Here is a 19,854-nt window from a genome sequence, read left to right on the forward strand (position 1 = left end):
ATAGTAACTCTTTATTTTGGGACTTTATTACATTGGTTGTGTTCTAAAAGGGATAGTTCACATAAAATGAAAATTCTATCATCCTTTACTCATCTCCCACTCGTTCCAAACCTGTTTGAGTTTCTTTCTTTTGTTAAAGAAACAATAAGGTATTTAGGACCAGTTGAGTACGAGTAAATGGTGAGGAAGTGTTTTTTCTTTTTGGGTAAGTTATCTTTTCAAATCCCGTACCAGTAGAAAAGTAGCTCTGGCTTCATTTTGTAGTTATGTAATGTGTAGTTTTATTTATTAACCGCTAGAGTGCCAAATGTTACATACTGTAGCTTTAAATAAAGATACTGTGCTTAATGTAAAATATACAGAGGTGGAAAGAGTAATGAAAAATCATAGTTAGGTAAAACTACTATTACTTGCCCAAAATGTAGTGAATGTAGAGTAAAAGTATCTGTTGTAAATATTACTCAAAGTATGAGTAAAAAGTAGCTCTTTTAAAAGTACTCAAGAGTAGTGAGTAGTGAGTGTTACGCTGTGAACGGCTGATGCGTTTACATGCAATTTGTGCAGGCATGTGTAAACGTAATATTCTGTAGTGGATTAAGTTATTGTTTAAGCCCCTTTAGCCATGTTTTTAGTCATCATACAGTAAACATCATCTTCTCATCAGTGTCTAAACAGTCTCTGAGTTAGTGCGTGTAAAAAATGTGGACATCTTGGCCAATTTTAATGCTTCCTAACACTTTGCTGCATTTATAAAGTGCCCATTTGTTGAGATTGTTACTTTCTATGTGCAATTTGATTGGACAGGAATTACATGACTGATTTTTCCACTTAGCCAATCCCCACAGACAAGAATAAAATAAAGTTGTGACTACAGGTAAGGAAAATAATGGAGTTAAAGTACAGACACAGCTCTAAACATGTACTCAAGGCAAAGTACACATTTTTAAAACTACTTAGTAAATTACAATTCCTGAGGAAAAACCTCTCATTTACAGTACTTTGAGTATTTGTAATTTGTTACTTGACACTTCTGAAAATGTATGGTAACATTTTACAATAGTTTTCAATTTCTTAACATAAGTTAACTGTATTAAATTTCAACGAACAAAGGTCCTAACACATTTATAATGTTAGCTGTTAGTTAATATATTGACTAATAATAATAACACCAAATCTTGCTTTATAGGAATATTTAGGATTATAGTTATAGCATCAGATGGTAACTTATGCTATGACTCAGTAAGTTATGCTGGCTCCTGTAATTTCTATGTAGCACTATTTCTCTTTTTCAACTAAATGTGCCAAAAGTAAATTCAGAAGTTCAGTTTATGTCATTTAAACATGTTTCCTAATAAAAATATTATTTTGTTTCATGTGGAGATGAATTAAAGGTTTAAAATGCTTTATTTAGAATATTAACATTACTTTAAATGGGTAAAGTCTAGATCGGATATACGCGGCCGGCCAGAAGTGCGATATGCACATCAATATAGCAGCGTTTTTTTATGACACTATATAACTAACTATTTTTTTGCAATACTGTAGGGAGTAGGCGTTAAAAAATACAATTTATTGGGTAATTTAATAGATAACATAAATAATACTCGGTACAATTACTGTTTTTACATTACTGTGACGGTTGGGTTTAGAGTTGGGGTGGGTGTAGATTTTTATAAAATACAATAAATGGAAAATTTTATAAATAATATAAATAATTCTCCAGCCGCAACCATATCTGATATAGCAACAACACATTATAGGGCCCATGAAAGTTACATCATCATTTATTTTGCTTTTAAAAGTTTAGGACTTTTAAAATATCTTTATAATAAAATATATTTGAACATTTTACAAAATATCCTCTTTTGTGTTCAACAGAAGAAAGAAGTTTAAATTTAGTTTTGACAAATAATGACAGATTTTCATTTTTATGTGAACTGTCCCTTTAAGTATACACATCATGATTTGTTGGTGAATTAGAAGAAACATATATTGGATTTTTTTTTTTTTTTAAATACAATGTAAAATTATTCATATTAAATTGAATAAAAATTAAAATGTTTAATTATAAATAGCCAGTATTTAGAAAGTATACCCTGCTACTGATTATAAATTACAAAATGAAAAACAATTATAGTTAGACTACCCGTTATTATAGGAAATTTATTCTGATTTAGATTACTGTTGACTTGCATTTTAAATCAAAGGGTGATGTTATCTTGGGCCAAAGGGGGATTGACTGACCGTTTTTTAAATATTTCTAGGTTTCAACATTTTTGTACAGATCTCCAAGTAATCAGTCAATATAATGTATTATGATCCGGACAGCTATTTTCCATCTGTACATTGACATTGTTTTGTAATTTGTATAATTATTCAGCATGGTCTAATTGACTGAAGGCTGCTTTGGCCCACAAGAATCACAATAATTTACATAAAATCCAATTAATGTATTCAGATGGAATTGCTGTGGGTTCCTAATATAAATATGTCTCCCATCCATGTGGTACACGTTAAATAAGCTATAATTTAATAGAATTAAAATTAAATAAATAATGAAATGTCTTGCTTTTTCCTTTTATTTCAAGGAATAAAGACCGGTCCTTATATTTTCTCGTAAAACTTCTGCCATTACGTCACTTTTATAAATATGATATTGATGCAAACAACATTTATAAATTGCTTTAAATGTAGACCTATCGTTTATGAGTGCATAAATGTAATTGTTGAATATTAAATAAAATGTTACATGTTTGGAAAATTTGTAGAGTTATTTATTCAAGATGTTCTGTCATTACTTTGCTTGTGAAAGCAACCTTTTATCCTCAACTTCAGCAGGAACTCCAGCATTGCATTAAATCACCGGTTATTTATCTTTTTTTTTTCACATTTGCACAAGCTTTAACACAAATCTGTGGTGTTGTTTATGCAGGGACTGTTGTGATGTGCTGTCAGCGCGGTGATGTGCGCTAGTGCGGGTCACGTGACAGTGAGTGCGGCTGCTTGGTCGAGCCTTGTCTTTGAGCTGCAGCTAACACTCGTCAGTGTCCCGTACAGCAGCACATTAAAACCAAAGATTAAACCCTTCATAACCGGAGGACAGGTAAACGCCAGGTTTCCAATGGAGTCTGACATCCCGAAAAATGATTGTATTCATTTATATCACCTTAGTAGTTAGCAGGAAGCTAGCTGTATATTGTGGTAGCTGGCTAGCAAAGGTTAGTAGTCAAGTCGCTTAGTTTAAATTAAACACGTCACGTTGTGGGTTTCAAATGTTATATTTTATCGACCACTATCGCTAAACATTTTTAACATCTTTCGAGGAAAATTTCTGCTTTAAGTTCTGTACTAAACATGTTTAGGTGCCTGACTAGAAGAGCTAGCATGCTATTGAGCATCTATTTCTAATTCATTGAGCTTCCTCACACACTAATGCATTTTGAGTTCATCTTACTGTGTGCGTTATTCCTGTGTCAAATGTGTTAAAACATTGAAAAAGCGAGGTTTGTGTTTTTGTGTACCTCAAATAACATTTATATGGTAATAAGAGTCTTTTCTTACAGGTCTTGTGAATATCCGTTTTTCTTCATTGGGTCAGACTGGTCCACCTACCCTTATGAAATGGATAATGGGGACTGGGGACATAGGGTATGTATCTGGAGAAATATATTTACTGTATGTGCTAAGGGTTTATTAGCCAGATTTATGTGTGTTGCATTAATTTTAAGAATTAAGCACATTGAAACTATACAATTATATGAATAGTCAAACATGTAATTGTGTGTTTTGTTTTGTTTTTCTCTCGTTGTTTACGCTTTTTCCAAATCTATTTTTTTCACTGGAAAAATAATTAAATGCATTCCTCGAATCCTTTAAAAGTAGTATTTTATAAGTGAAAAGCTGAGCAACCCTAAATTACACTTACAATACAGTTACATTTAATATATATATATATATATATATATATATATATATATATATATATATATATATATATATATATATATATATAATTTAAATCAAATCTGTATTTCACTTGGATGTTTTTTTATTAATTATGTAAATAATATTTATAAGGATAAAAATAAGTTTCTCTTTGTTCAACTTTAATCTCTGTCCACTTACATTCTCACTGGAGCCTAGGAACCCTACAAATATATAATATAATATAATATAATATAATTGGGTCAAATGGTTTTCTCATAATTTACATTCAAATGGGTCAGAATTTCCATAGATTATCTGTCTGTGTAACGTTCTAACAGTAACTTCCAAACATCAAGAATTTAACAGTATTTTAACCTTTAAAGCAAAATGCCAAACTGACATGTTTAACAAATCTCTGTCTAGAAGAGAAATGTTTCCAGTTCTACATTCTGTAGGTTGTGGGGAATTTGGTTCAGAATCCAACTCATGAATAAAAAAGCCATTTCCTAAATTCTCTATTCCAGATCCTGTTATGAGTAATGCACAGAAATGTCACTTGAAAATGGGTACAGTATTATAAATAATTAGTTGATCACTTCAGTTTTGTACACATTGCGTTTAATTTGAGTAAATGTGTTGTGGTTTCTATTATATGAATCTTGCAGGAGTTCATTAAGTTTCGGCTTTTTTTTTATCAAATATAATAAATGTTTAAATAACCTTATTTGGGGAATTGAACTGAAGTGTTTTTGAAATGTAATTTATTCATAAAATATACTTGGCTTTTTCTTTACCTGGACATGGTGGAGTTTATAATCTATACTGCAGCCAGCCATCAGAGGGCGATCAAAATGTTTTGGCTTCACCTGCGCTGAACTTGAAAATACAAAGTTGTTTGGCTGGTAAAAAAAAAAAAGACAAATAATTGTATTATTTTAACACCTTTATTACACATCATTGACATAAAGCACAACATTTGTGATTGGTGGCTTGGTAGCGTTGATGAATGTGGGCTGGCCAGGAAGCCATGGGAGTTGAATCCCACGGAGGAGCTCTGGAAGGATGCTTTAGTTTTGTATTTATGTTATGATTTGAGTTGTTTGCCAGTGGCCAGTTTCCCCCTTTTTTAAAATCCAAAACACCAGCAAAGACACAACGCAGTGGACCATAGAAACTCTACAACCTGCCAGTGTTTCGTAAGGGTTCTCGCCAAAGCTGCACAGACAAAATGCAGAAGTATAAGTTCTCACATCAATACTCGTGGGATACAGCGATCACTCTGCACAGACGTACAAATCAGGCTTTGCACAACACCTTTTTTTAAAGTTTGCTATATTAACAGTTTAGTTTAACAGATTAGTCAAGTTACTGATGAATCGCTGTTTAAGCTTTCCCATTATATTTTCTGACTTGTATCCATCTCTCCTAGTTGACTCACCCGGTCACCTTAAATGTCGGAGGACACCTCTACACCACCTCCATTTCCACTCTTCAGCGTTACCCAGACTCCATGCTGGGTGCCATGTTTCGTGGTGACTTCCCCACCACACGGGACGCTCAGGGAAACTATTTCATAGATCGGGACGGGACGCTTTTCCGCTACATATTAAACTTCCTGCGCACGTCCGAGCTCACTCTTCCTGTGGACTTCACGGAGCTGGACCTTCTGCGAAAAGAAGCAGACTTCTATCAGATCGAGCCTTTAATCCAATGCCTCAACGACCCGAAACCTCTGTACCCGCTGGACACCTTCGAGCAGGTGGTGGAGTTGTCCAGCACACGCAAGCTGTCCAAGTACTCAAACCCCGTAGCGGTCATCATCACACAGCTAACCATAACCACCAAAGTCCACTCGCTGCTTGAGGGAATATCCAACAACTTCACCAAATGGAACAAACACATGATGGACACCAGAGACTGTCAGGTGTCCTTTACCTTTGGACCGTGTGACTATCACCAAGAGGTGTCTCTGCGGGTGCACCTCATGGACTACATCACCAAACAGGGCTTCACCATCAGGAACACACGGGTGCACCACATGAGCGAACGGGCCAATGAGAACACTGTGGAGCATCACTGGACTTTCTGCAGGCTGGCGTATAAAGTAGAAGATTGACCAGTTCATGAATGTGCTTCACGTGCGCTTGCTGCTGTGTCCGAGGCCATGTTTAAATCTGTAGAAATTCCAGCGTTGGTTAATTCAGACCAATTGAAAAGGAAAAAAAGGGAATTAAGTGTAAAGTTCACATCATGTAATCTGGAATACTGTCATAATTAGCAGAAAATCGAAAGCATCAAAAGGGAAAAAAGCATATTCAGATTATGCAATTTCACAAATCTGTGAACCCCTCGACCACAATTGTGTTGTGTAAAAAAAAAAGATAAATTCACCAGAAATTTGTTCATTCCATTAGATCAGACGTCTGTCAAACATTGTGCACTATGTGCAACATCAAGATGTTAGTGTGCATGTATTTCTAACACATTCTGTAAGTATTAAATGTCCACATGCTGTAAATCAAAATGAATATTACTGATGTGTTTTCACATTCATTAATTTGTTTAATATCAAAAGAAAACCAAATGAGCCAACTCTTATTGTGGTTTTTACTAGAACTCATCTAAACCATCGAGAGGTCATTTATTTATTTATTTATTTATTTACTTGAAACTTTCTTTTAGGATTTGTGTTTGTGAAAACATTTTCTTAGCTTTTTCGCAAAAAAGTAAAAGTGTTTTCAGAAATGATTATGTTCAATGATTTTTTTCTTTTATGTCAGAAGAGTTATAAAAAAATCTATATTTGGTGGAATAATCTCTAGATTTACAATGGGGTATATGCACACAGACTTTAATTTCAGTCAGCCCCAGGGCTTAATTGTCATCCCATACAAAATCACCATGTTTAACATCTGAAAATACCCCAGTATTCTCAATTCAGATGTTAAAAAACAAAAAAAACTGAACTTCGCTGCCTGGCTGAGATACGATATAAAGTGGGTATCCGACCAAACAAGAAGCACTGCGTTAAATTATATTTTTCCGCAACAAAAATTAATTTTACCCCAGTATTTTCAATGGAGTTTCAGTGCAAGTCTGCTGCTAATGACGGCACCTGCATTTAAACAGTCTTTCATCTCTTTTTACGCTTTAATAACTAAATGGATGCTGAAGTCTTCTTAACTGATTATATTTGAATTACATTACAGCATCGATTCTGTAAAAGGAAACTTATGAAATTGAAAATAGTCACATATGGCCCGTTGGGTACGGTACAGTTCGGTATTGATAATTTCCATTATCAAAAAGTACCAAAAAGCGAACTGTACCTGGAAGTTCATCATTAGTTGAAAAACACTAGCTGTGCATAAAGCCCATTGCTACAAAAGAAAACATTTAGGGCTCTGACCAGTTTGAAATGTGAAAAAGTTAGATAAACAAATATTAATTAAAACAAATATTAACATCACCTAAACCTAATAAATCTAATATATCCACACACACACACAATAATTTTCAAGTGGTCTCTTAAAAAACTGGCACAAGAGAAAGTGAGTGTTCATGAGTGATTTTCTTCCCAGTGAGTAATGTCAGACACCCCTACTGTATGGCAGGGACTTTATAAAGGGACCACTGCCTTCTCTTATGTCAGACTTGGTAGCGTCCTATGGCAAGCCGTGTTGACATTTAATCAGTAGTCCGTACTATCTATTTTCATTTTACTAGTACTAATTCATTAGATACTAGTACTTTTTAAAATATATCAGTGCTTACTCATTAGTTAGAACACTAGTTCATTTTATTAGATGCAAGTACTCGTTCATTAGATAATAGTACCTATTAAATTGATACTTTAAAACAGTACTTGCGTTTTAGGTACTAGGATCTATTCATTAGGTACTAGTACTTCTTCATTAGATACTTGTAACTTTTAAATAGATGCTAGTACTTATGTTAATAGTGACTAGTAACAAATAAAAAAGTTTGATTTCTATGGGATCTGTCATCGAGCTATCAACTATTCAGTTTTGCTAGTATGTATTCCAGCTGGGACTAGTACATATTTTATGTACTAGTAGCTAATCAGTAGGTAGTAGTACATAATAATTAGATACTAGAACCTAATTAATACATATTCAATAGAAAAAAATAGTTGTTATTAGTAACAACATAATAGTTACTAGTCACTCATAAAATAATTATTAGTATCTAAAGAATAAGTACTAGTATCTATTTAATAAGTAGTAGTAAGGGCACCGCTGGCTGCCACGGGCCCTAATATTTCTGCTCCCCCTCCCTGGTAATAGTAGGTGCCCCTGGTACTAGTATATTTTATAATAAAAAAAAGCGCTAGTATCTAATGAATAAGTACTAGTACCTAATGGAAAAGATACTAGTATCTAAAAAATAAGCACTAGTAACATGAAAATACATACTAGTACGGGTTATATATAAATGCCAAATCGGCTTGCCATAAGCGTCCTACCAGCCGACCTATTAGAACGCTCCGTCAGTGACGTATACGTCGCCATGTTTTCCTGTTTTGTCGTCACAGCGGCAGCATGCGCAAGATCAGTGCTGAAGGACACAGCTGATCAGATGTTTTGTAATATAGATTAAAACCCATTTATAATAGCGGCCATTATTGCGCAGTACTTCAGTTTTGTCAAGCAGGAACTTTTGTTTTTGACAGAGAACATGTTTAGGAAAAGTCAGAACCTGAAATACCTATTAAGTCTAGTACCTGGAAAAAAACGCTTTGGGGTGTACAGATTTCTGCCCGTGTTCTTCTGTATCGGCGGCGTCATGGAGTGGATCATGATCAATGTCAGAATAGGAAGAGAAACGTTTTGTGAGTATGCAAAGTAACACGTTATGTGTGCATGCTCGAAAATCCATTTCAATAGTTTCTGCGTTCTCTTTACGCAGAGCTGATCATATTAACTGCAGAAGACACTGAGGGGAAATTAAGGGGAAAACATTTTCCACATACTTTACCGCTTGATTATATTAAGAATAAAAGAAGCTGTCTAAAATGTTGTTTAAATATGCAAATAATACAATATTTAATAAAAATATAATCTCATCTGCATACAAAGACTGCACATTGAACTTAGTCTGGTTCAAAATTTTTATTTTACTGACTAATTGCAATCAAAGGTTTTATTCTCTCTTCATAGTTCAGATAGTATTACATTGTAATATTAATATTATATTAGAAAATATAAGAGGATATTTTAGGGCTGGGTCGATAAACGATATTATATCGAATATGATGTCAATAACAATGACAAGCTCTGAAATTTGTTGACCTAAGAGCCAACCACACAGCAGAAATGTGCAACAATGAATCTAGTAATGTGTTGATATTAGAGATGTACCAAATATTCGGCCACCAAAAATTTATCTGCCAAAAATGTCATTCCATTTAATGGACCCTCTAACTTTTATGGCTTTAGTCATTATTGTGGTACTCTTTTTAAATCTGGAAGCATTAACAACTTATCGAAATGTATATCATTATCACTCAGTATGGAAAATAATTAGCGAGATTGCATTTTTGCCATATTGCCCAGCCCGGTGATGTTTATGGTAATGTGCATTTTTAAAAAGGGCATTTTGAAATCTGAATTGTACTTAAAATCTGCATACAGAAATTAATAAAGCGAGATAAAGTAACGCTTAGAAATGTATTTTGGATGTTTTCCTCACACTAGATTGAAGCACACACACACTTCTAAATTGCTAGGTGCACGAAAACTCAGTTTTTTGACTGCTGTATTTTATAGTACAAGAACTTTTTATCATGGAGTGTCAATAAATAAATACATAAATTACATAAAGTAGATACAATGGTGCTGCAGCCTCATAAGGCTTATATTGCTTCATAATATTTGTGTTAAGATAATTGATTTTTAATTCTGTATTTATTGTTGATGGATTAGTATAATGAGTGTATTGTGCGTCTCCACAGATGACGTGTACAGACGAAAACAGTCAGAGAGAGCGTATCAGCACAAGACTGAAGAGGGCCTGATTATGTTCACAGACTCTCAAGCCAAATGACAGCTTCACAACTTCTCCATGAAACCAGTTCACTGGACACTGGAATATGTTGGCCATCAGCTGGAAGGCAGCTGTGACATGGACTGCAAACATGAGCACAGATGAGGTGCAAAAGATTGTCTCAATGTGTTTTTGTAAGGAAGGTGGGGATTTGTGTGTTGTCTATGTAAGAAATATGTTTATAATGAAAGTGATTTTGGCAGCTTTGTGATTGTGAATAAAAATCAAAGTCATTTGCACAAGAGAAGAAAGGCTAATGACTTTTGATCATAATAATGATTTTGCATTGTAATATTAGAAACATTAGCTTAATAATGATCACAATCATCACATGACTTATAAAGAAAGGATATAATATACCGTAATATTGACTTAGCTTCTCATAAAAGTTGTAATTATAGCTTTGTATCTAATAATAATAATGAGAAATTAATTATGATTAATTGTCAAAAGAAGAAAATCTAAAAGGCTTAGTATTTTAATAACAACGATCTGACTTAGTCAATATTTGGAAAGAAACTAGTAGTTAGGATTTCACATCTCAAATTTATGACTTATAATAACAACAAACTTCCATTTTATTAATTAGTATCTCATAAAAAAGGAAAAAATAAAAAAGATAAAGATTTGGTATCCCTTAAAAATGAGAAAATCCGAATCAATGATTGGGCGGGGGGGTTCGACAGACCCACACCACCACTGACAAAGGTCCATTATTTGTCCCATACATGAGCTCATTCGTTCTATTTTGACTGTTTGCCATCATAAGTTATCAAAATAACCCGTCTTAAAGGCTTTAAGTCTAAGCGGAGTTCGATGCAATTAAGGTCAGCTTTCATTGTATTGTTGTTGTAGAGAAAACATTTTATAATTTTATTCTAAATCTTGGACCTTGTTCTTGATAGAAAAAATGATCAATAAAAAGTTGTGAACACCAAAAGTGGCCTATATTAATGCTTATTAGGCTATTGTTGTTATCCGTGAATTTTTAAATGTATTTATTTGACAAGAGAAGCTAGGACAAAGCGTGAACCTTTACAATGTTATTATTATGTTAATTAAAATTTTTTATTATTTAAAAGGCCAAATTCTGAGACTGATTAAAGTAGAATGTGCTGGCCAGTTGGTTGTTTGCCTAATAAATGACTATAAAGGCTACCGTTTTAAATGTAAAACTTTCTATGTTTTCCCCTGGTGAAATATCATTAAGTAGCCTAAAATAAGAAGCCTCTTCATATTTCTTTATTTTAAATCTTTAGAAAATGTTTTTGGTACATCAAAAAGTGACTATCTGACAAAAAAGTGCTGAAATTGCAGTATTTAAATCTCATAATTAAATAGAAAATGAGTGGAATAACTGCAAAAGGTCTCACTTTTTGAGAAAAAAGGAACCAACCCTTTCACTAGACTGGCTACGGGCCTGTTAGACTATGTGAATGAGAAAGATTCTCGTTATGATATGCTAAAAACCATTATAATCAATATAATGAGTGCTTGTGCCATCTGTAAATAAATCAAAGGGACTCCAGCAAAAATCTGTAGAAAAGATTTACCAGCATTGGATATCAGTAAAGTTTCCCCTCAGTGTCGCTTTCCCATTTCAGATTTACAGACATTCTTCTTAGCTTTAAGGTCTCACCACAGTCTTGTTTTGCAACTTTTACTTGCAAAAACATTAAGAAAGATATAACAAAATGGTTACACTTTAGAAAAGTCAATAAAAAAGTTGTTATTTCCTGTATATGTTTCTTACAAATGATCTTAAAAGTCTAAATGCAAGAATGCGTTAAGCTGTTAAATCTGTGTGAATGCAGCTTTGCCAGTTGGATGAGAGCTAAAGGAACATTTTCTTCTCCTCGGCGGATCACTTGTAGTGTCCAATGGGCAGCGCTCTCAGACAGATGAAGCTGTTGGGATGTTGAGCCAGTGTTAAGGGATTTCCGTCCAGCCGCACCTCCTGCATGTTGTGCCTGATGTAGTGCGTGCTGTTCCCTTTGCAGAACGTGTCATCTGTCAATGATGTTATGTTGTTGTTCTGAAAAAAGATTGTGCAATTATGCATAAATATATGAACGCATTAGCGCAGCATGTTGTAATATCATTTTATTATGAGCGTACATGTAGATGAACCACGCGCAGACTTTCGGGCAGCGGCGGGATGGCTTCTAGCCCGTTGTCTCCAAGGTACAGGTATGCTAGCTTGATCAGCTTCTAATGTAAAAAAAAAATGGAGGGCCAGAACTTGTGAACAAGTCCAAAATCTGTCGATATCATTTCTGATTCTTTCTTTAGTTCATTTTGTACCTTGAAAATGTTGGCTTTGACTCCTTTAGTTCTGAGTAAATTGTGATTGACATCGAGAGACAGGAGATTAGCGGGCAGCATTGGCAGTTTGACCAGCTTGTTCCCGGCTAGTGTTAGTTCTTCGAGATGACTAAGTTTGGAAAAGGCTCCATCTTCTATTTCTGAGATCAGGTTGCCGGAGAGGTCAATTCTTTTCAGTGTGGCTGTAAAATAAGATTATAAGGACATATTAGGTATATTTACACATCTGGATATTGCTACAGGTGCTGTAACTTGATTTTAAACTTTGTTAAGCCTAGTTTGTCAAAATTCTGTCCTCATTTACTTGTTACAAACATTATATCTTTATGAAACTGGCTTTAACCCACTTTGTTTGGCTTGAGGTTAATGTAAAAACTGCAGGAAATGCATTGATCAGTTTAGGGTTTCTGCAGGTCTTAAAGAGATCTTTAGTCTTTCCACAAGCCTAAAATACTTAAAAATGTGTTAAATCAGAGCAGAAGTTAACAAAGTCACAACATTAAATGATGCATGCACTGCAAAACGGAAATACTTATCAGTAGATTTGTTATCCAAGTAGGCTAAAATATCCTAAAATCAAGATTAAGCTTTGTTGTCTATAAAAAATAAAGTGAGTTTATGCATTAAAAAACCTGGCAATAGGTTACACAATTACCGTTTGTTTTTCTATTAACTACACTCTTTAGAAATAAGGTCTGAGAGCTGTCACTGAGGGGCTTCCTTTTCAAAAGGTACACATTTAAATGTTTAAAATGCACTAAAATGTACACTATAGGAACCAATACATACCTTAAGATACAAATATAGACCATTTCAGTGCAAACGTCTACCTTTTGAAAAGGTTATTGAATTTGTAATGTCTTAAATGCAGAGTTCAAGCAAAAGTAACAAGTGGAGCATAAAAACGATTGTAAAGATGTCAAAATGGAGTTCAAATGTCCATTGAAAAATTCACAAGCATTTAAAAACATGAGGTTGAGTAAATGATTACTAAATGTTTATTTTAGGGTGAACTGTCCTTTTAAACGCAGACTCTTTTAAATTTATCTCCATTGACTTAAAGATACTTACAAAGTTTTAAGTCTCAAGGTTAGTTTCACCTTTATTGCTTTGATCTGGTTCCGATCATTTCAAATTGTGTTTTTGCTGAACACATTTAATAGCGTTTCTAACACCCCTTACCAATATTAGCAAAGTCTTTATTGGTTATTTTTGTGATTTTGTTGAAGCGTGCATAGAGGTAAGCCGTCTCCTGTGGCAGTGCTGGAACAGTTGTCATGTCTGGAGAAACGTCCTCGCAATACACTGACCCCGTTAGACACACACACATCAGGCAGGTCGGAAGGTCTGAAAAACAGCGTAAAAATAAACAGGCTTGAATATTATTGCAATCAAATCAATCCAAAGTGGAAAGTAACTAATAAATACCTTCATGGTCTTTAGGGTCTGCTCCTGGAATTTCAACGTCTTTATCAGCTGGATTGTCGTAGTCTTGACTGAGAATGACCTTCTTCTATGGTAATCGAGATTAAAAGACAATTTTAATTGGTTTTCTCTTATAATCATCTGGTTTACATGCTATTTCAGCATTTAGTGAGTTTGTGAACACCCAGATAATATGCTGATGGTGTTTTTTTTCATCCATTGGACAGAATCCCATTATGGATTTACCAGGTTTCCCACTGCATACCTTTCTTGAAACAGATATATGATATTTATCAATTGAAATATTCGTTTTAACTATCAACTGATTAATATGCTAAACAAAATTCTAAATTTGCCAATTTCCTGATACATTATCAAAATCTTGTACCTTTGGTTTCTTGACTTCCATGACAGCTTTACTCCCGGAGTTAACTTCTTCATCATTGTCTACTTTCAGTATTCCTTTGTGTCTCGGCACCACTTTATTAGTTTTAGCTGTTTCACAAATTATCCACGGCACGGTCACGAAAAAGAGTAAAATCCTCAGGTCCATCATCTTGACAGTGTATGGATAGGAGCGAGCAGAAGAGCAGTGTGTCACGAGTAAAATGAGACCTCGAAAGAGTTTCTCTGCCTGTGAACCATTAAAAAACGATTCACCGAACTGGTCTTAACCCACTCTGTGCTGTGCAAGCTTACTTAACAAATCATCCCCACAAATTTGTCCAAAAATAAACTGCTGTGACAATATACTGACTATTGTAATTCACTTTATGCATGTATTTTTCATTCTGACGTTGATGAATTGTGTTGTCTTCTAAATATGTTTGATCTTACCATAACTAATGAGACGTGTTCCTCCCTTTTATGATAGAATGAGACACTTTCAGGGAACACTGTGATTCGGAAAAACAAAGGGAGAATGAACAGTGCTGGTCATGAAAATAAAAGACAGGAAATTATTATTAGTTGAGGAATCTTGGACAGCACGGGTGAACTTTTACAAATCAAAAGAAGCAACCGATGAATGTCACATGAGTTATGATTGTGAAAAGAGTGGCATCCAAATCCAGCATTTGACTGTTCACTGGATTTCTTTGTTGGGATTATGGGATGGATTGCTAGAAGAGCAAGAAAAACATCTATAGTTCTGTTTTTGAATAAGCCAAAGATATGGAAATAATTTTATTGGTTTAAATACATTTTGGTTATCATGCATGTCCAATTACCTGAAATCATGAAATGTCTAAAAGGGCACCTATGGTGAAAATCATCTTTTAGAAGCTGTTTTGACAGAACTGTGTGTAGGTAGTGTTATATTCGGCTTTTTTAAAATTCCTGACGTTAAAATAGGATCCAAATCCCTCCCATTTTGAGGCCCACTGCAACGTGACGTAGAAGTATGGTTTCTCCGCCTATGGAATTGATTGTCTCTTTCTCTCTTTGTGTGTGTGTGTGTGTGTGTGTGTGTGTGTGCGTGAACTTTGTAACGACATTGTGTGTGACTCATCGTTGCAGAAAGGCTTGAATTATCTCCACAACAAATACATCAAATAATCATTGGGAAAGTTATTACTGCAGTATTTCTCACAAATGTTACATCTGACGCAGCCGAGGCAGAGATTGAGGCACACTCTGACTGGCACGTGGGAAATGGTGGGCATGGAGAACTAACATTAAAGGAACAGGCAGCAAATGAGTATTAAGAGTAGAAAATTCTAATGTTCTAGGGGTATAATAATTAATCTGATGGGTGTTTTGAGCTGAAACTTTACAGACACATCTTAAAAAGCGGGGAAAAAGTGCACTTTAAGTTTGACAATCTATTAGGAGTTTAACAAAATCCTGAATGATGTATTTTTTCCCCTTAAAATCTATTTGTAGTGTTTCTGATTTGGGAAATAGAAACCACAGATCCTTGAGAAAGTAAGATGAAACAGACATCTTTGCAGATAAGCTTGTTGTTAACCTTTTCTTATTCAGGACTGATCATAACTTTTGAAAAATGTATTTGAATCTGATATATCCTACTTATTACCTTTGGCAAACTAGCAGCTAATTAAATATCTAAGAATCAGGAAAGATCTGATGACATTAACAGATATCTCAGCCTGATCTCACGGAGGAAACGTAAGTATATTACGTTTTGTCAGTTTAGTGGCTAATTCGTACGAGTTCAGTGGTACAAAAATGTACGATTTTAAAAAGGAGACGTGGCACCTAACCCCAACCGTCATTGGGTGATGAGCAAATCGTACTAAATTGTATGAATTAGATCGTACGAATTCATACGAATTAGCCACAAAATCAAAAAATTAAGAATTGCCGTGAGATTGCATTGGATATCTGCAGGTTTAAGAGCAGCTTTAAAACACTGCTTGTTAGTATCTCTCTCTTTAAAAAATAAATAAATCAAAGGCATGTGATAATCTGGGAACAGAACTGACCAGGTGTTTTCCGAGACTTTTAAAAGGAACTTCCTGGACCTCCCTCTGGGTGCTCTATAACTTCACCTGATGGAAGCAAAGGGAAACAAAATAAAGTAAACGAGAGTGCAGTTTAACAGACATAGATTGGAAAAATTATTATTGTAGACAAAGCAAAGTCTGGATATTCTTCCACCCAGTTTGCCTGCAGCTCTACCAACTGATGCTGAATAGAGAGAGTGTGAACATCTCAACAGATGTGAGGGTGAGCGTTTGGGTTTGTATCAGGCAAATTATAATTCTGCACAGGGTCCCGCAGGGAAGATAATTGGAAAACATTTTATTGTGGAGCTTCTGAATAATAAATTACATGTAAAGGACAGCCAACTTAATAGTTCCTTTATAAATTACCCTTTTTTATCGGCAAAACACCGCAGTATAATCCCAAGACACAAGAAAATAAATCCAAAGAAGTTTAACTCAAATGAGGAACAGAATGACATTCTACACTTAAACAGCAGGTGTGTGAACCGAGGAAACTCTGGGATTATATAAACACAGGAGTTTATATATGTACATAATACAGCAGGTGTTGGAAATAATTTAGGAGGAAAATGGGTACAAAAAAGTTTAGTTTTTGGTTTTCTTTTTAAGGTTTAGTCACTTTTTTATTTATATGTTTTGTTTATTAGGGTAGATTTTTAAAAATATTTCAACTCATTTATTCAGTAATTCCTGTACTTTGTAAATTGTTTCATATTCAAATTTCATTAATATTTTTGTCCATTATTTTTTTATTAAATTCATTGCATAATTTGGTAAAGTGGTTGTATGTAAATGTTAAAAAAGGAAGTATTTTAATTCAGTTTACCAGAGCATCTGGAGGAAATCCACACAGAAACTGGCCTAAAGCTGGGACTTATACCAACTCTTGCTGTGAGGTAACAGTGCTAACCACTGAATTACTGTGCAGCCCTATTAATGTTCATCATTCAATTATTACTTTTTTAAATAAGTGCATATTTTACATAATGGAAGGCCTGTTGATGCTCTGATCATTGTCTGTTTTTCTCTCCTCCCTGCTGTGGGTTGATGTATCTGCTGAGGTGGCACTTTTAGCAGTGAGGACATGAGTTGATCCATCCTCACCGATCTGATATAGGACACCTACAGGTCCACCCACAGCATCAGCGCTATTGGAAATAATGAGAAAAGCTGCCCTTGTGTCCAACAGAAGCACCTGCTTTTCCTATAACTGGGTCTGTTTTACAGTAGATCCTTTATCACCTCGGCAGGGAGTATGAGGAAACCAGGGGTGCCAATATTGCGCTAAAACACTGAGAAAACAGATTTATGTTATTATTTAGTGAAATAAACCAGATTTTTTACAATAAATGAAAACATTTGTTATTCTGACCAACGGTCATTTCTTAAGGAAACATTTTTTAGTTGAAATTTGGATAAAATTATTAGACCTTTATAATGAAACTCTTTCCCAGTACTCGTTTGCGCCTGGAAGGGCATCCGCTGCGTAAAACATATGCTGGAATAGTTGATGGTTCATTCCGCTGTCGCGACCCCTGATAAATAAAGACTAAGCCGAAGGAAAACAAATGATTTTTTAAATAAATCTCATATAAACATACAGCATTTTCTCATTATCTTACACATTGCTTAAACCAATTTCTAATAAATCTAAAACACATACTAAATAAAATAGTCATAATAATTTGTTATTAATGATAATAATAACGATTGCGTTTGTGTGTTTGTGTCTGTGTATATGTGCGTCTGTGATGTCTACATCAATTGTTTCTACGCTACTTTTTTTCATGAGCACCTGCAGCTGCATTAAGCCTGATTTAGTGCAGACCTGCGGTCAGAGAGTTCGTAAGCGACAGAAGCCTGTTTTCATTATGCTTCCAGAACAGCGGTCAAGGCTTGACACGTTTCCAGTGACAGAGACCATGTGTTTCTCACGAAACAGGCAGGTATGTGATCAAAAAGTATTTTTTGAAAAGTTATTGAGGAAACAAATAGTGATACTTAACATAGTTTTTGTTCCTAAAACTGCAAATCATCACCTGTCGATATTAGCTATACCAATTCCCAATTATGCCACAAAAGTTTTGTTTTCACTTATTATTTGTAATAGTGATCTTAAGAGAATACTACGGAAATTTAATTAATCGAGAATATTAACTAGATATAGCCTCGGAGAATGGATCGATTTTGCTGCATGTTAAAACCATAGACTAAGTTAAAACCTCTACGGTTAAAACTTTACAAGAAGAAACAGTTTCGAGAATCAGTATCGTGCTTCTTTGGCGCCATCGCCTGTTCGGTGGGTTTTCAGAAATTGTCTTCTGTGTTTTATAATGCATAGTGTTGTTTTAGACTATAGTTTGTGTCGTTGTTTCTTCTTAAAATTTTGTTTAATTTTTAAGTGTGTTTGTTATGAGCTTGTTCTAAATGGAGCTGGAATGGTCACATCAATCATACACATTTGACTAAATATTTTTATTGACAAACAGCAGACGTGGTATGTGGTCTGTGTAAAACGGGATCACATGCACTATGTGGAAATTCACAGTTTCAGAGAAACTCTGGGAGTGCAGATTCTGCTTGTGTGGGTTTGGTAATAATCACGAATGATTTCACCTTCTGTTTCTCATCCTTTAGTTTATAAATTCAAGAATATTTTTTTTGAGTTCACAAAATATTATCTATTATTAAATATTGTGAAACTTCATGTCTTGACCAAAAGATTATTTATTCTTAATATGGATCTGCATATTTTATATAAATAATTGTATTTATTGATTTATGCTTATTTGTCTAAAATTGATTACTTTATTAAATGTCTTATTAGTCAGTCAGAAGCTTAGACAGATTTTGACATTCAAACTCATTGATTTAAAATCACTTTTATTTTGTTCTCTGAGTAGCAGCACTGCAGCAGACACTTATGCAACTATACTTAAGCCACTTGAATCAATAGTTTACCCATAAACTTGCTGTTTGTTTACTCACCCACAGGCAATTCAGCATACTGTATCAGTAGGAACATTTCAAGCCGGATACTAAGTGATCCATTAAATGCAATCAACAGCTACTGGCATTTTGATATAAACAGGCAAAACAAAACAAATACCTGCGGCTCCTGATGATACATTGAGGTCTTGTGAAGTAAAATAATTGGCCTTTGCAAGAAACTGAACTGAAAATGATGTACTTATTACCTTTAAAGGAGCAATAAAATCAGATTCTTATTTTTATATGTATCAGTGAACTTCATTATTTTGTAAAAATTAATTTGCCCTCAGAATCTTTAATAAAATAACATAACCTTCTTTCCCCCTCGAAACAACTGTCCTTTACTTTTGGTCACATGGAATACATTTAGGGCGGGGCTATAAGGGCATGTCTCCTTTCTACTCTGCCTTCATCCATTCATCAATCTTCTTTCATTTGTTAGCAACACCCAACAATCCAATCAGTTCCCAAAGGACAAAATCATGCTCCGCCCTACTTTGTTTTTAAATTTCAGGACTTTTTAAAATGGAAATACGTCACAATAATGGAAAAAAATGTCCAATCTTAACTCCACAGCCTCAGAAAACACTCCTGAGCCAGTTCACAACAGTCTGCACCATGAGCTTCTTTACTGACATAAACACAGATA

The 19,854-nt window shown here is 34.5% G+C and overlaps 3 protein-coding genes across 4 annotated transcripts; 2 read left to right on the forward strand and 1 right to left on the reverse strand.

The window, feature by feature from the left end:
• Positions 1 to 2,970: 2,970 nt before the first annotated feature.
• kctd6b (potassium channel tetramerization domain containing 6b) lies at positions 2,971 to 6,451 on the forward strand. Of its 2 annotated transcripts, none has more exons than XM_056449003.1 (3): positions 2,971 to 3,103; positions 3,564 to 3,648; positions 5,357 to 6,451. In XM_056449003.1, exons 2-3 carry the CDS (start codon positions 3,622 to 3,624, stop codon positions 6,041 to 6,043), a joined length of 714 nt encoding a protein of 237 aa, XP_056304978.1. In that variant the 5' UTR covers positions 2,971 to 3,103; positions 3,564 to 3,621; the 3' UTR covers positions 6,044 to 6,451. The 2 variants fall into 2 exon arrangements, with proteins under 2 accessions (XP_056304978.1, XP_056304979.1); XM_056449004.1 differs by lacking the exon at positions 2,971 to 3,103 and adding an exon at positions 3,120 to 3,218.
• Positions 6,452 to 8,470: 2,019 nt separating this feature from the next.
• Positions 8,471 to 10,246, forward strand: LOC130217028 (ubiquinol-cytochrome-c reductase complex assembly factor 5). Its single transcript, XM_056449006.1, has 2 exons — positions 8,471 to 8,779; positions 9,902 to 10,246. Exons 1-2 carry the CDS (start codon positions 8,626 to 8,628, stop codon positions 9,991 to 9,993), a joined length of 246 nt encoding a protein of 81 aa, XP_056304981.1. The 5' UTR covers positions 8,471 to 8,625; the 3' UTR covers positions 9,994 to 10,246.
• Positions 10,247 to 11,528: 1,282 nt separating this feature from the next.
• Positions 11,529 to 14,518, reverse strand: ognb (osteoglycin, paralog b). Its single transcript, XM_056449002.1, has 6 exons — positions 14,132 to 14,518; positions 13,747 to 13,831; positions 13,501 to 13,665; positions 12,298 to 12,500; positions 12,112 to 12,204; positions 11,529 to 12,028 (listed from the first exon to the last, which is right to left on the reverse strand). Exons 1-6 carry the CDS (start codon positions 14,297 to 14,299, stop codon positions 11,858 to 11,860), a joined length of 885 nt encoding a protein of 294 aa, XP_056304977.1. The 5' UTR covers positions 14,300 to 14,518; the 3' UTR covers positions 11,529 to 11,857.
• Positions 14,519 to 19,854: the final 5,336 nt, after the last annotated feature.

The sequence above is a fragment of the Danio aesculapii genome, chromosome 23, assembly GCF_903798145.1.
Source record: "Danio aesculapii chromosome 23, fDanAes4.1, whole genome shotgun sequence".
Taxonomy (NCBI): domain Eukaryota; kingdom Metazoa; phylum Chordata; class Actinopteri; order Cypriniformes; family Danionidae; genus Danio; species Danio aesculapii.